The 12,819-nt window shown below is 48.6% G+C and overlaps 1 protein-coding gene across 2 annotated transcripts in view; it reads left to right on the top strand.

Moving 5' to 3' along the window:
• The first annotated feature begins 76 nt into the window (after nucleotides 1-76).
• Nucleotides 77-12,819, top strand: part of Snama (something that sticks like glue) — a 71,615-nt gene continuing 58,872 nt past the window's right edge. The window contains exons 1-4 of one of the 2 annotated variants that reach the window (XM_077669816.1): nucleotides 77-368; nucleotides 6,995-7,249; nucleotides 7,489-7,576; nucleotides 8,787-8,829. In XM_077669816.1, the coding sequence (XP_077525942.1) occupies nucleotides 7,084-7,249; nucleotides 7,489-7,576; nucleotides 8,787-8,829 (297 nt within the window). In that variant the 5' untranslated portion in view covers nucleotides 77-368; nucleotides 6,995-7,083. Of the gene's footprint in view, nucleotides 369-6,994; nucleotides 7,250-7,488; nucleotides 7,577-8,783; nucleotides 8,830-12,819 lie in introns of both variants that reach the window. The other variant, XM_077669815.1, reaches the window with a different exon arrangement.

The following is a 12,819-nucleotide window of genomic DNA, read 5'->3' as shown; positions in this document are numbered from 1 at the left end:
ACTTGATTAAGTTTTAATATTATTATTTTATTTTCCAATTTTTATTGTTGTTATCGCTTTTCCGCTCAGGGCGCTGCGAAAGCCATCGCTTCATTCGCAGGTGATTTTCGTTGTTGCCGTGCACGTACGCTATTGTTTTTTAAAAAAAATGTCGTGTACGTGATCTCTTTTTTTCCTGGTGAAACACTCTGTTGTCGCCTCGCTGAGTGAAGAGCGAGGATTTTCTGTGCGTTTAGTGGCCTAAAAGGAAGCAAGCTGTCAGCTTTCTTCCGTGTCCGAAAGTTTGAGCAGCGCACGAGCGTTAGGCCTAGCACAGCCTCGTCACTCCAAGTCTTATCGGCGTCATGCATTGAGAACTTGCTTTGGAGGTGAGTATTTTGTTTATTCGTTATAGACTTCATCACAATAGACCGTAGCTTTCGTTGCTCTTGTTCTTATCGCGCAATCTACAGTAGTTTGTTTAGAGACAGGCGAAAAAAAAAAAAAATTGCGGGCTGCTTAGGCTTAGACGCTTCCCAGGCTAAGCTGTTTTGTAAAAGGTTTCTTTTACGGACCATGCTTTCTTCTGAAGTTGTCGCCTAATGTTTAGTGTCTTTTCGTTTATTCCAAGTGATTGCTATTGTGCTAAGTGCGGTGGGCAGCGGGGCAAGAGCGTTTAGCATGGCGTCATTGCATGGCTTTTGAGGTGTTCGTTTTTCGTCCAAGGTTTCGACATTTCTGCTGCCTGTTACCCCTATATTTGTGACATTGTTTTGAATCATGCAAGTTATTGTGAGAGCGGTTTTTCGCGTGCAATTTTGATGTGCCAGTTATTTTTATTGTTAACTTTTGTTTTTTTTTTCTTTTAGACTTATTTCTTAGTGTTCGTTTTACATCTCAAACGCTCGGGCTTGTGTGAGTTTATTATTGTCACGGTGGCCCTCAAATTGCCCGTGGGTGGCGTGTGATGCGAATATCGTCATGTGCAGTACGTTCTTTTGCTGTTCCTCGCGTGTCGCCTAGGCAGCGATTTGACTCAATGATTTACTGGAAATACAAGGGTGCCAAATGTGGTAGCAGTGAGGTGCAAAGTTATTCGAAGGAGTCTACTACTCTAGGTTGTAGTGCCATGTAGTTGTCGTGCCGCAGTTGTAGTTATTTGTTTGGGTCAGTTCTGTGTTTATCAAAACCTTCTGTTCGTGGACATAGTAAATTTCTTGCGTTCAGATGCCGGGCAGAGGCAATGTCGCTGTGCAGAAGTGCTTTGTTGGGTTGTTATTCTTGTCTGAATCGACACTTGCAAGCTTTGTGGCTGCCCCCGAAAATGCTACACTGACATTACGCTGGTTCGGAACATTTCGACGACTTATAAGCCATCACAGTCTCAATGCTAATTTTTTTTGACAACTTTGTTTTGGTTCAGGTGCAATTCATATAGATGCCTTTCACTGACAGCATATCATTCATGTTTGTGACCCACAAGCACGTTGAAAGGCTGCTATCTTGTCTGATGAGGACTGAAAAAGCTGCAAGGGGGTCAGAAGAAAAGGCTGGGATGTCGTGCAAGTTATACATAGCGTTAAGGTGCCTACCAACTGGTAAAACGCTGGAATTTTTTGGCCTCAATCAGTGGAAAGGAGTATTCAAAGAAGCGAAAGATGTGAGAGTTCGCAAATGCACACTGCCGCTTTACTGAATTGATATCATGGTTGTTAACAGCACTGGCAGTGTATGCGTTGTTGCAAACTTTGAACTGACATCACTTTCGGTCCAAATGCCAATGTCAATATCACTTCCAGTTATGGCATCCATTTGACACAGAAGAATTTCATCAGACCCTGCCCCTTTGGACCGAATGGGCACCTTTTGAATTGGATTGGATTGCTTGCGGGGTACACCCTCTTCAATTTCTAATATCACGGGAGCGGTAAATGATTGGCATGTCAGTGCCTGATCACGGTGTCCAGCGGCGAAATAGGCGAGATTGCGCGCACACGCACGTAATTATCTGCTGTATGAGTGTTGTCTCCTATGCTGTTGCCCTAAAAACAAGTCACCCCCGCCTTTCTTATCAGTGAAGGCCATTTCACTAGCCGCCAAAGGTAGCATGATCATGCCATGTGCTGGGCAACTGATACGAAAGAAAAATCAAGCGTGCATTGGAGGTGCGCATGTGCATCAAATTACCAGAGTTTCTCGTAAAGGCGGGCAGGTACCAATGTAGGGATTATATCGCTCTCATGGAGACGGTGTAGCAGACGATGCTCGCACAGGAAAGGGCTTTTTGTGCCTGCGAGTACTCTCACCTATTTCGCCTCTGAACATTGTGATCCATCTTCTTTGGTGCTCTTTGCCCTCCGTTGGCCTTGCGCCATTAAACACTAACCATCATCAACACTGTGATTCAGGTGGTGGCATGCTGATTGGTTGCCGCTCGTGTGATATTAGAAATTTGGAAGGGTGTACCTGCCCGATCCTTTGAGCTGACGTGGTGGACGGGACAGTGTTGTTAACGCTGTGAGGCCGTAGAAGCAGCAATCTCTCAACCCTGATAACACCAAAGTGGCCGCCATTGCTGACTGGCGTGTCTCAGTGGCGGTACTCGACAACCTTATCTATTCACACTAGGGAAGGTGTGTGCCACCAGCTGTTTGGGACAGAGTGACCTGCAGGCATGGGGAATGTGTCATCTGCCCTTCTTTGCGTTCATGGACGACGCAGACTCGAGAGAAAACTGACCAGGCGCCCCCAAGGCAGCTGCAGTGTGAAATCAGAAACCGAGCACTGGCATTATGAGCTGTGCATAAATGGAGCTGCTGTGCATAGATGGAGCTCTGCACTCATTGAGCGACTGAGGGCTCCCAATTAATGCATCTATGTCAATACTTTCCAGCTGAAATTCTCGAAAAACCTCTGAAGCTCCGGTTATATACCAAAATTATAATTTGATTTTGGTGTCCACGTACAGATAATGCAAGGATGGGGTTATGCTGGTTTGCGGCGTGATTTGATGGCATATGGCCAACGAGAATCTTAGTGTTTATCTACTAAATGTTTGTCGTTGTCTTATACCCCTGTCACACGGGCACTTTCAATCGCGATTGAAGTGAATCGCGATCGAGTTTTCAAGCGCGCTCGACGTACTGCCGCTGCTACACGGCACGTTTCAATCGCGATTGAGAAGTTGCACGGGTTGCGCTCGTGTTCGCCAGATGGCGCTAACCATGTACTTGCGGCCGGCGTCTGGTAACTTCGCGCGGTCGTAGGTATACGTAACTATGTAAATATTACCTCACGCTTATTTGGGTCAAGTTATTTGACACAATTTGTGGCGTTAGTTGAAGTTGTCACATTCTGTGCCATTACTGAGCGGGGACGAGAGTATCGCCGCTTTCGTTCGATCGTGCTTGGAAGCCTCGATCGCGCTTGAGAAACCAGGATTGAGTTCGAGCGAGATCGAGCTCGATCGCGATTGAAACTGCCGTGTAGCAGGTGCCCGATCCGGATCGACTCAATCGCGATTGAAAGTGCCCGTGTGACAGGGGTATTAGTTCTTTCGAAGGTGCAATAAGCATAGCTTCACCAGGCTCTCATTCATACCACTAAGCAGACTTGCCTGTATGCAATTGCGGCTCTTGTCGCATGATGCACAATTGGAATACTAGTGGCATGGTGCTGGAAACATTTACAAGTGTCCTCATTCGCCGTTTACTGAATGAACGATCTGTTTTAATAATAGAATTTCAACAAATGGTTCTAGGTTACAATAAAGTTTTATTAGCGAGTAAAAAAACTCCATTGTTTTAACATGTTATTTTAAAATATTACGGATGCATTTTAGGTTATAATTTTATCTGCCAAATAGACAATTTTGCAGACAAAATACAACTTGCAAAAATGTTTCTGTCTCCAGAAAAAATTGTTCAAAATCTAATAAATGTTTTTGTACACAGCAGTGTGAAGTGATGCAGCAGGAAATGGGGGGGGGGGGGGGGGGGGGATCGTTGGCCAAAAAGATGAGTTACAAAAACTGGCTTAATTCGTTTACTCTGTGCACCTTACTCTGTGCACCGCAAAATAGCCTTTTTTGGGCATCAGAACATCATTGTTTAGTCACCGCGAAATAGCCTTTTTTGGGCATCAGAACATCGTTGTTAAATAGATTCTTGAAGGCAACCTGGGAAAAATTGCAGTTATGTTACAGTGGCAATAGTTAGGTGTTTTGGGAAATGTACTTATAAAAATTTTGTTTTGCTCTTAAACTGTCCAAACTTCATATGTATTGCATTGAGAATAATCATTTGTTGCCAAAAATAATTGCACCTGTGCAAAAGGGCACTGGGATACCTACAACCAATTTTAGCCACTCTCAAGTTATGAGATGGCTTTGGCTAAAACTAATTGAGTGGTGGCATACTGTAGCATTGCAATGAGGTTTTTTGTTATTATGATTATTGAAAGGACCATAAACAGAAATGCTTGGTTTACTTGGGAGATTGCTATGTAAAAGTAAGCCATGCCAATTTCAACTGAAGGTTGAATCAATTAGCTTTAAAAAAAAAAAGACTGGATAGGCACTTTTTCCACTGTTTATGTCACAGGAACTAGATCTGCGGAGTTAGCTGTTGGGCGCAAATGCTACCACACAGAAATAGGGTCGTGCTGCTGTAGGGGCTGTTGTCTCTAGTTGCATTTGACCATACCACTGGAATGCTTGCACTTGTTGCTATGGTTTTGATATTCTATGGCATCACTGGCCATGCTATTGTAGCACGAAATTTGCAGGTTGGTCACTATTTGTAACAAGCAGGGGGGGGGGTGGGGGGGGGGGGTTGATGCCCGAAATTGGGTTGCCCAAGACCCTAGAGGCTAGTTCTTCACATAAAGTAAGGCATGATGTTGTCTTCACGGTGCCTTTGAGCCAAAGATGGGTGGCGTGGTACTTGTTCCAAACGCTGTTTGTTGTTGGATAAACTCCTCTCAGTGCTTTTTTGTACAGTGCAAAGATTCTGTATAGTGACCAAGCATTGCTTTAAATTCTGGGACCCGTCTATTGCTTTGAGGATTGTTACACATTCACGTGTAATTTGTAGCCAAGTTTACTCATGGCATCTGTGTGTTCATCATAAAACACCACTACGGCTTTTATTGACACTTATGCATGCGTGTTGCAGCATAAAAATGTCTTAATGAAAGGGTACAAATGCTGCCCTATGGAAGCATACAGCACATTTATTCTTGAAAGACTCGGATCTTGTTTGATCTTGCAAGCAATCATAGGTGATCATGGGATGCATTACTTGCCGTCTCAAACTCTACCAGTACTTTGTACTGAAAGCTCCATCGCCTCCCTTCAGAATGTCCGCACCAGACATTTCAGCTCCTGACAGGTGTCATTGTTGTGCTTAAGTCTGCATGCTGCTTAGTCACGGGGAAAATGCCAGGCCAGAAATTACCAGGCGTGGGTTGCGGGGCATGTTTTTCAGGTATGCTGGATGTGAAACTTCTGGGGAGTGCACAGAGTGAAGTGGATCACAAAAGAGTTTGAGCTAAGTGGGATATAATTGGAGAGAAAACTGCGAGTCTGTTTCCTGGGAATTTTCTAGGTGTGAGCTTTCTCTGTGCGCGTATAGTGCCCATGATACGTTGGAAGTTGCACTGCAACCTCTCTCAGCTGTCTAAGGCTGCCGGTGGCAGCCTGGAGATGCTTGCATTGAGTGCATGCAATGTTGGCCGAGTTCCAGCCTTAAGGGAATCATTGAAAACCTCGTGGAGGGTTGACTGTGAGTGGGACAAGTTGTACAAAAGCTGAAGTTGCGGTCCGGCCTCTTGGTGTTGCGTCGGGTTCAATTTAGGCCGCATGTAAAGCTTCTGCTTGGGGATGTGTTATTATTATTATTATTATTTTTTTTTTTTTAGTGTTAGGAAACGGCTTGTGGTTAGGAAAATGAGCGTGAGTTGATGGCATTTGCTGTGAAGCTGTGTGGTCTGCATAATGGGCTGCTTTTGCAAGCACACCACACCACAGCTGTGGTCCGTGCATGTCTGAGAAGCCCCCAGCCCACCTTCTTGCTTAATTTAAGACACGCGGCATGCATGCATTCCGCGATCAAGGCCATTGTGAAGGCACGCTTGTATAGACAGCAGAAGCTGAAGTGCGGGGACATGCAGCCGCCTCCTTAATGCATTTGACCGTGTTGACAGCCCTTGGCCAAGGCACATTTCCCCACGTGGTGTGATCTGTGTCTCATGTGAGCCTCGAAGTGACCATTCCTGGCCATGGCAGCTGTGGGCGGAAAGTTCTGCCCATTATCAGGTGGCTGCTCTTCGCATTGGCGCATCTCGTAAGCCCAGGCGTAGCTTTGACACGCAAAGGCTTGTCTCAGGTTAATTGACCTGGGACCCAAGGTGTGCATCACAACTCCAGGCCGGCCTGATGAATGAGATGAAACTTGGGAGCCCCGTCCCACTCTTGTGGCAGTCTTCTGTTTTTGCACGTGTGCTGCATAGGACGTTTCCAGTTGTTCACTGTCACTGCGGCCTGCTGCCAGTCATACCTGGGCCTGTGAGGCTGTTACGTGGCCCGCCGCAGGATAGAAGCGGGTGCGCTTGCGCAACAGTGCTACTGCATTTCACAAGCTGTGCCACCAGTGGGTGTAGGCCATCACCTGTGCAGGCCTCGTCATGGCTGTACCCACCAGCTAGCAAGCTTTGGCACCTCCGTCTTTGGCCCTGGCTCTAGGTGGCCATGTGGCTGCATCTCTTATGTGCTCAGCGTAAGAGTGTAGCAAATGAGTTGTTCCGGTACCAGGCAGGTTAGGTTGCCCGCACCTCCACACTGGCTTGCCAGTCCTTTTGAGGTGTTGTATCACATTACACGGTCATCGGTGGCTGCACTTGTGCAAAGCTCCGGAAGAATTTCGACGACGGGGCACTTTGATTTCCAGTGCACACCTTGTAGAGGCGGTTCTCTCGAAACCTTGGCTGATTGCTGGTGGTCTCTCCTCCCGTGCAGGCAGGCGTCCCGCTGTCTTGCCCCGAGGCCCAGGGGGGGGGTCCTGAAGCCCTCTCTGTCTGCACTCCCGGGTGTTCCCAGCGTCGGCCATGTCGGTGCACTACAAGTTCAAGAGCAGCCTGGACTTTGACACTGTGACCTTTGACGGCCTGCACATCTCGGTGGGCGACCTCAAGAAGAACATCCTCCAGCAGAAGAAGATTGGCAAGGGCGCCGAGTTCGACCTCCAGATCACCAACGCACAGACCAAGGAAGGTGGGTGGATGTGGGGCGATGGGCCGAGTACGTTGCAAGGGGTAGAGGAGGCAGTGTTGTGGATTGTTTCTCTTCTTTTGCCAGGAGTTGAGTTTTGTAGTTGGAATTTATTGATTGCTTTTGTGGAGATTGGTGCCTTTTTGTATGCACAATTCAGGGGCTTTTTCCTCTAAGAAGGCCCTGTTTGCTGCACGTATCCGCATGGGGCTCACACTGTTTCCCCCTTGTCCCCTGTGCAGTGTACACAGCCGATGACTTCCTGATCCCCAAGAACACATCTGTGATTGTCGCCAGAGTCCCCGTCACCACCTCGGGGCGGAAGAACTGGTGAGTTGGTCTGCTCATTGGAGCTTTGGGGCACCCACACATTCCTCGTTATTTTTCTTTCTTTAAACGGCCTATTTGTGCATGTAAGTTATATTTCAGTGGCTGAAAAATTGCCCAAAATGATAAGGGATTCTCAGGGGAGCACGTATTTGTGCTGTATGCGTCAAGAAACGACTTTCCTAAAATTACCAGCTTTTAATTCATTGCGAAAATATCAAGATCAAAGCACACGGCGAGCCTCTGCATCTGCTGGGCGTCAAGTGAGAACCCGAATGGCTCCAATTGTGCGTGAGCACTGTTCCCGTGCTGCCTAACTGAGTGCACCATCTTGGTCTTGTGTTGGTTGGGGCAGAAGCGCGATTGGCCTCTGACAGGGGGCCTTGTGGGTGTCCCATGTCCCAAGTGCAAAGCCGCGACTAGGCCTTGTGTGTGTGCCCCTTGGTAACACAACTGCTGTTTGCTGCTGCCTGTGGTGTTCTGCCTGCACTGGTCTTCACTTTTCACAGCCCTTTTTGTTGGCTTGCCTGCACTTCTTCGTTGAAATTTTGCCATTTTTACGATGGCCCGCCCACTGGAGCAGTTTCCTGTAGCCTGTCAGGTTAGATTACTGCATGGCTGGGCGCGGTGTGTGGAGTGGAGTTCAGGGCACCGCACGCGTGATGGCCACGTGGCGAAGGTAAAGCTGGCTGCAGTGCTCGGCCAACAAGGATTGCGTCAATGCTTCCAGCGATGTACCTGCTGCCCCACCTATACATGAATGTGTTGTTTCTAGTCCTGAGCACATTGCCCTCCACGTCTTAGCTCTCTTCTCACATCTGTCTTAAGAGCGAGAAGGTGTTGTGCACATGGATCACTTGGCAGAGCATATCGTGACGCAAGAGCAAATTGAGCCAGCGGACAGGCACCATGCTGCTGTTCGAAACAAACCTGGCACTGCCGTGTTGGCAGCCTAGAGGAAGCTCCAAAAAGCCATGTTTGGGCGCGATGCCTGTTGCAATGGGACCACCCGAGAGATTTCTGCCTGTGAGGCTCACACCAGGTCATGCAGCTTTCGTGAGAGCAACCTTGTTTGCAGCAGTGGGTGTTGTTGGTGCCTTTGACTTGTGCTGTTGCTAACTGTGCCCCTTGCACTTGTCGTCTTTCCTCCGGTTTCCCCGGTGGTGTGCTGCCGCTGCTGCCTCCTGCTGGCCCCCGCTTGGCCTGCCAGCAGCCGGGAGAGGAACCGGGATGGCGGCGAGCACTCAGTCCCGGACGTATGTAGCCCACTCTGGGGGAACACGCAAAACCCCCCCTCCTCCTACTACTCTCCAGATTTGTGCCTTCTCTCCTACTCCTGCTGTGGCGTGTCTGTCTTGCGATGATCACAATGATGGTGGCGGCGGCAGCAGCTAGCCGCCCACTTTGCACGACTGCGGGGAGGAGCGAGCCAAGCGCTGGCCAGTCGCACGAGGCCGTTTGCGGGCGGAGCGCGGGAGAGGCTGTCAGCGTGCTCTGCAGAGGGAAGCCCCGCCCAACACGCCCGCCGTCGTTGCGCAAAGCCTTGTGGCACATTTGAGTTGGGACCACTTTTGAAGAAGTGGCGCAGATTTCTTTTTCCCCCTCCTCTCGCTGGATGGGTGGTTGGGGGAGGGGCAGGGGGGTTTTTTGGTGTGTTTGACATTGCCGGTCGCTAATGCGCTGCCCTGTGTTCCCAATGCTTTGCCTTTATTTACTGTTTTTTTTCTTTCACTCGGTGCTACCGTCAGTGAAGTGAAATGCTGATGCGCCTCACCCGAGCAGTACTGGTGACGGCAAAGCTGAGGTAGATTTTAGAATTCTTGATGGCGCAGTGCTTTGTGGTACACAGGAAAACGCTTACCCTGCACTCGCGATTTTACTGGTGCCCGCTTGTGAGCAGCACTTGTGGTGGGGTAATGGCAAGTTGACAATTGTTCATCTGCACGGTCAAGCACTCTGTAGTGCCGACGGGGCCAGACAGACATGGCAGTGGGCTTCTTTGATTTTACACATTCGGCTCCCCGTGGGCTGCCAGAAACGACAGCTGGCTGGCTCAAAGTTGCTGCCAGCAGGGCATCGCATTGCCTCTGGCGGGCATCTGTGGCTTTCGGAAAGTGCCAGGACTGCCAAAAAGGTTATTTGGGCACCTAAAATCGAAGAAGCCCGCCATACGACCCTGTTGTGGCCTTGGCTGCGGTCACTGGTTCCTTTAGCTTGCCGAGGGGATAAGGTGTAGCTGGCCGTACTGGCCATCGGTTGGACCTGATCGTACCCTGCTGTCCTATGCCTTGCTCTCTTGCTAATAAAAATAAAACGTGGCTTCCGCTCTGGGGCTGTTGGTGAGACTGCCAAGCGGCTGGAGGTGTTTATGGCTTTGTGGCGCCTCTTTGCTGCTCTTCCTACAGTTGCAGAGGCAACAGAGGGATACTGTTGCGGATAGCAGTGCACCGTTGCTTTGCTGGTTAACCTGGGCGGGGTTGCGACACATGTGGCACTGGTGGTTAGGCTGCTCGACACCACGCGTGAGCGCACGGCACCCTTTGTGCCCCCCAACTGGTTGCATGCTTCTTGACGAGCCACACTGGGGTCCTCTAGCCCGGGGTGCTTCTTGGTCCGGATCTGAGTTTGTCAAAGCGGGTGGTGTGGCTGGTGGTGGGGAGGCCGCACTGTAGTCTGGCCACTCTCCGTACCTCACCATTATATCTTGTGGATGCATGTTGTGTCATCAGCATTGCTTGATTTGGACAGGTGCCAGTGGAGGGGGGGGTCAGTGTCCAAGTCAGTTGCGTGTGTTTACGGCGCTTGTACCAAAGTCTCGAGTCACTTCAGAGCAGGTCTCGGGCTGATGCTTCTCCCTGATTTCCCCCTTCCTGTTTTTGGATTTTTGTACGCGTGTGAACTGATGACGATGATGATGTGGTGCCGAGCCCTTGTGCACTAGTATGTTGTTTACTGGGTTGAGTGTGAAAATCGCGGGCAAACTTTTTTTCTTAGCAGAGTAATCCTCTGTCGATGCTACAGTGACAACCGAGACAAAAGGAAATGGTTGTTCGGCAAAGGCGCGCTTTCTCATTATTGCCAATGTTGGCGTCTCAGGACTACATTCCTATCTGCACGATGCTGTTCATGATCCGCAACTGTTGTACTCTTGAGCGCATCATGAGTGTGCTTCGTATTGGTGGCTTCAGCACAGCAAGTTTGTGTACCTGTGTCAAACTAACTTATTCCACATTCATTGCCCAAGTTCGCTCTTATTTGCTCCCTTGTATTTGCCAATTCCGAACTGCTTGTGCAGTAGAAGTTTCATCGGCAAAAAGAAAGTATGGGGCCACTCCGGCGCAGTTATGAGCATTCCAAAGTGACAAGTAAAAGACCGCGGTATAGCTGCATGTCGAGGATAGAAGTTGTAAAATGCACAATGCTTAATTTGGTGTATTGCGGAACATCAGTTTTAAATGTGGTCTTTGTGCCCAAGATTCAAATTTTCTGCCAACAGAAGTACGGAAAGAAGTGCCAGAAGCTAGCGCAGTGTCGAGCATGCATGTTGTGGGATTCTACATTTCACACACTAGTGATTTCCCACCCCGCAGCCATCCGCGCTCAGCAAACATGCCTTGTGAGCGCCGGCTGCGGACGGGTCCGGTGTTTGTGGAGACAGACAAAGGCAGGAGACGGCGAGGGCAAAACACCAATGGCAGCATTCATTGCAAAGTGCGAATCAAATACACTGCATACAGACTAATCGTAGGCCATAACGGTAACACTGGGAGCGAGACATTAAACAACGCTCGAGATCGAGATGGTTCGACTCACCGATGGCATACCGGAGCAGTGGAGCGCTGTGCAGTGCGAGCGCGGTTGCAGTCTCCCAGCTCGCCCGGACGCGTCCCATTGTGGCGCATTGCCTAGGTCAGGATCGGCGCGCTACCGGATCCCCAAGACAAGAGCGCGTCCTCACGTCATCCGACAACCCACCAGACCTCGCCTTTTGGTGGCGCTAGTATCGAGGAAGAACTTGTTCTCGGGTAAGGCAGAGGGGAAAAGGGTCAACGCCCTCACCAGGGCGACAACAAACCGTCCGGTCGCTGGCGCCCTTCCGTATGGTTCCCGTCGCGTGAGCGAGGTGCGTTGTCACGCCGGCCGCGATGAAAAGCTAGCCAGAAAGGGGTTCGCGTGAAAGTCGCGGTCCCCACAATGTTTAAAGGAGCCGTGAAGACAAAATACAAGTGGGGTTCATGGAACAGGACTGCTTTTTTTTCATTCACAAGTTTTACTGAAAACTTCAAACAAAAAATTTATACGATAAAGGGACACTGAAGTGAATTTGTCAAACTTATTGTTGTTTGCATAGCATTGATGGGTTCAAATAAACATACTTTCCATTGTTTATTCGGTCATTAAAGCAGCATTTAATTTATAAGGCCAGTCACCAGAAAAATACCATGTGATGCTTTTAATGCCGCAACAACTACAGCAGCACATTGTTTTCTTGTGATGTGTTTCGGCAGTGTGCAAGGTTTTAAAGTAGAGCACTGCACGGGCCGGAATTTTCAGGACTGGCCCGATGAAACATTGAGATAAAAGCCTGAGCCCTGCCAGAGCCCGACAAATTTTTAAAATATTCGCCTTAGCCTGGTCCGAGTTCGACAGACTCTAAACACGAGCCTGTAAAAGTCTTTTTAACCTAAAATTAAGCATAGGCGGGTATATTGACTTCAAATTTGCCTTAAACTTGGGCCTACATTTGTACAACATGTATATCCTGACTTAGAAAATGCATTTTTGAAAATATCGTGGAAATAGGCTCTTCATTTGGGGCAATCTCCGAACTCAAGGCACGCTGAGGATCGTTTAAATAATGCTTGGAAATGTGGATAATTGGGTTATTTATGCAATTCTTGAACAGATAGTGCACCTTTCGTTGTTTCATTCAATTCTTTTATAAAAAGCGTCCTTCCTACTTTTACTTCTTTTGGTGCTAGCACACTCCGCCAAGAGCTAGTTTAAGTTGCACTTTTCTCAATTTAATTCGGTAAGTTTCCTTGTCGGTTTGTCCTGAGAGCCTATCTAAGCAGACCAAAGTCCCATGCTCACAAAGTTGTCCACTCAAAAATTATTTTAGAAATTCTAAGAGATACAAGTTGTTTCTACGTTCCTAAGCTATCATTAAGTATATACATCAATGCTGTATGCAAAGTTTTGGATTTTTGAGGGCCCACCAACGTAGCGGCCCTTATGGCTGTGCC

Source organism: Haemaphysalis longicornis, unplaced genomic scaffold (assembly GCF_048455015.1).
Source record: "Haemaphysalis longicornis isolate Haplotype H1 unplaced genomic scaffold, Haemaphysalis longicornis Haplotype H1 scaffold_5, whole genome shotgun sequence".
NCBI classification, from domain to species: Eukaryota; Metazoa; Arthropoda; class Arachnida; order Ixodida; family Ixodidae; genus Haemaphysalis; species Haemaphysalis longicornis.
This window is presented reverse-complemented; position numbering and strand designations above follow the sequence as displayed.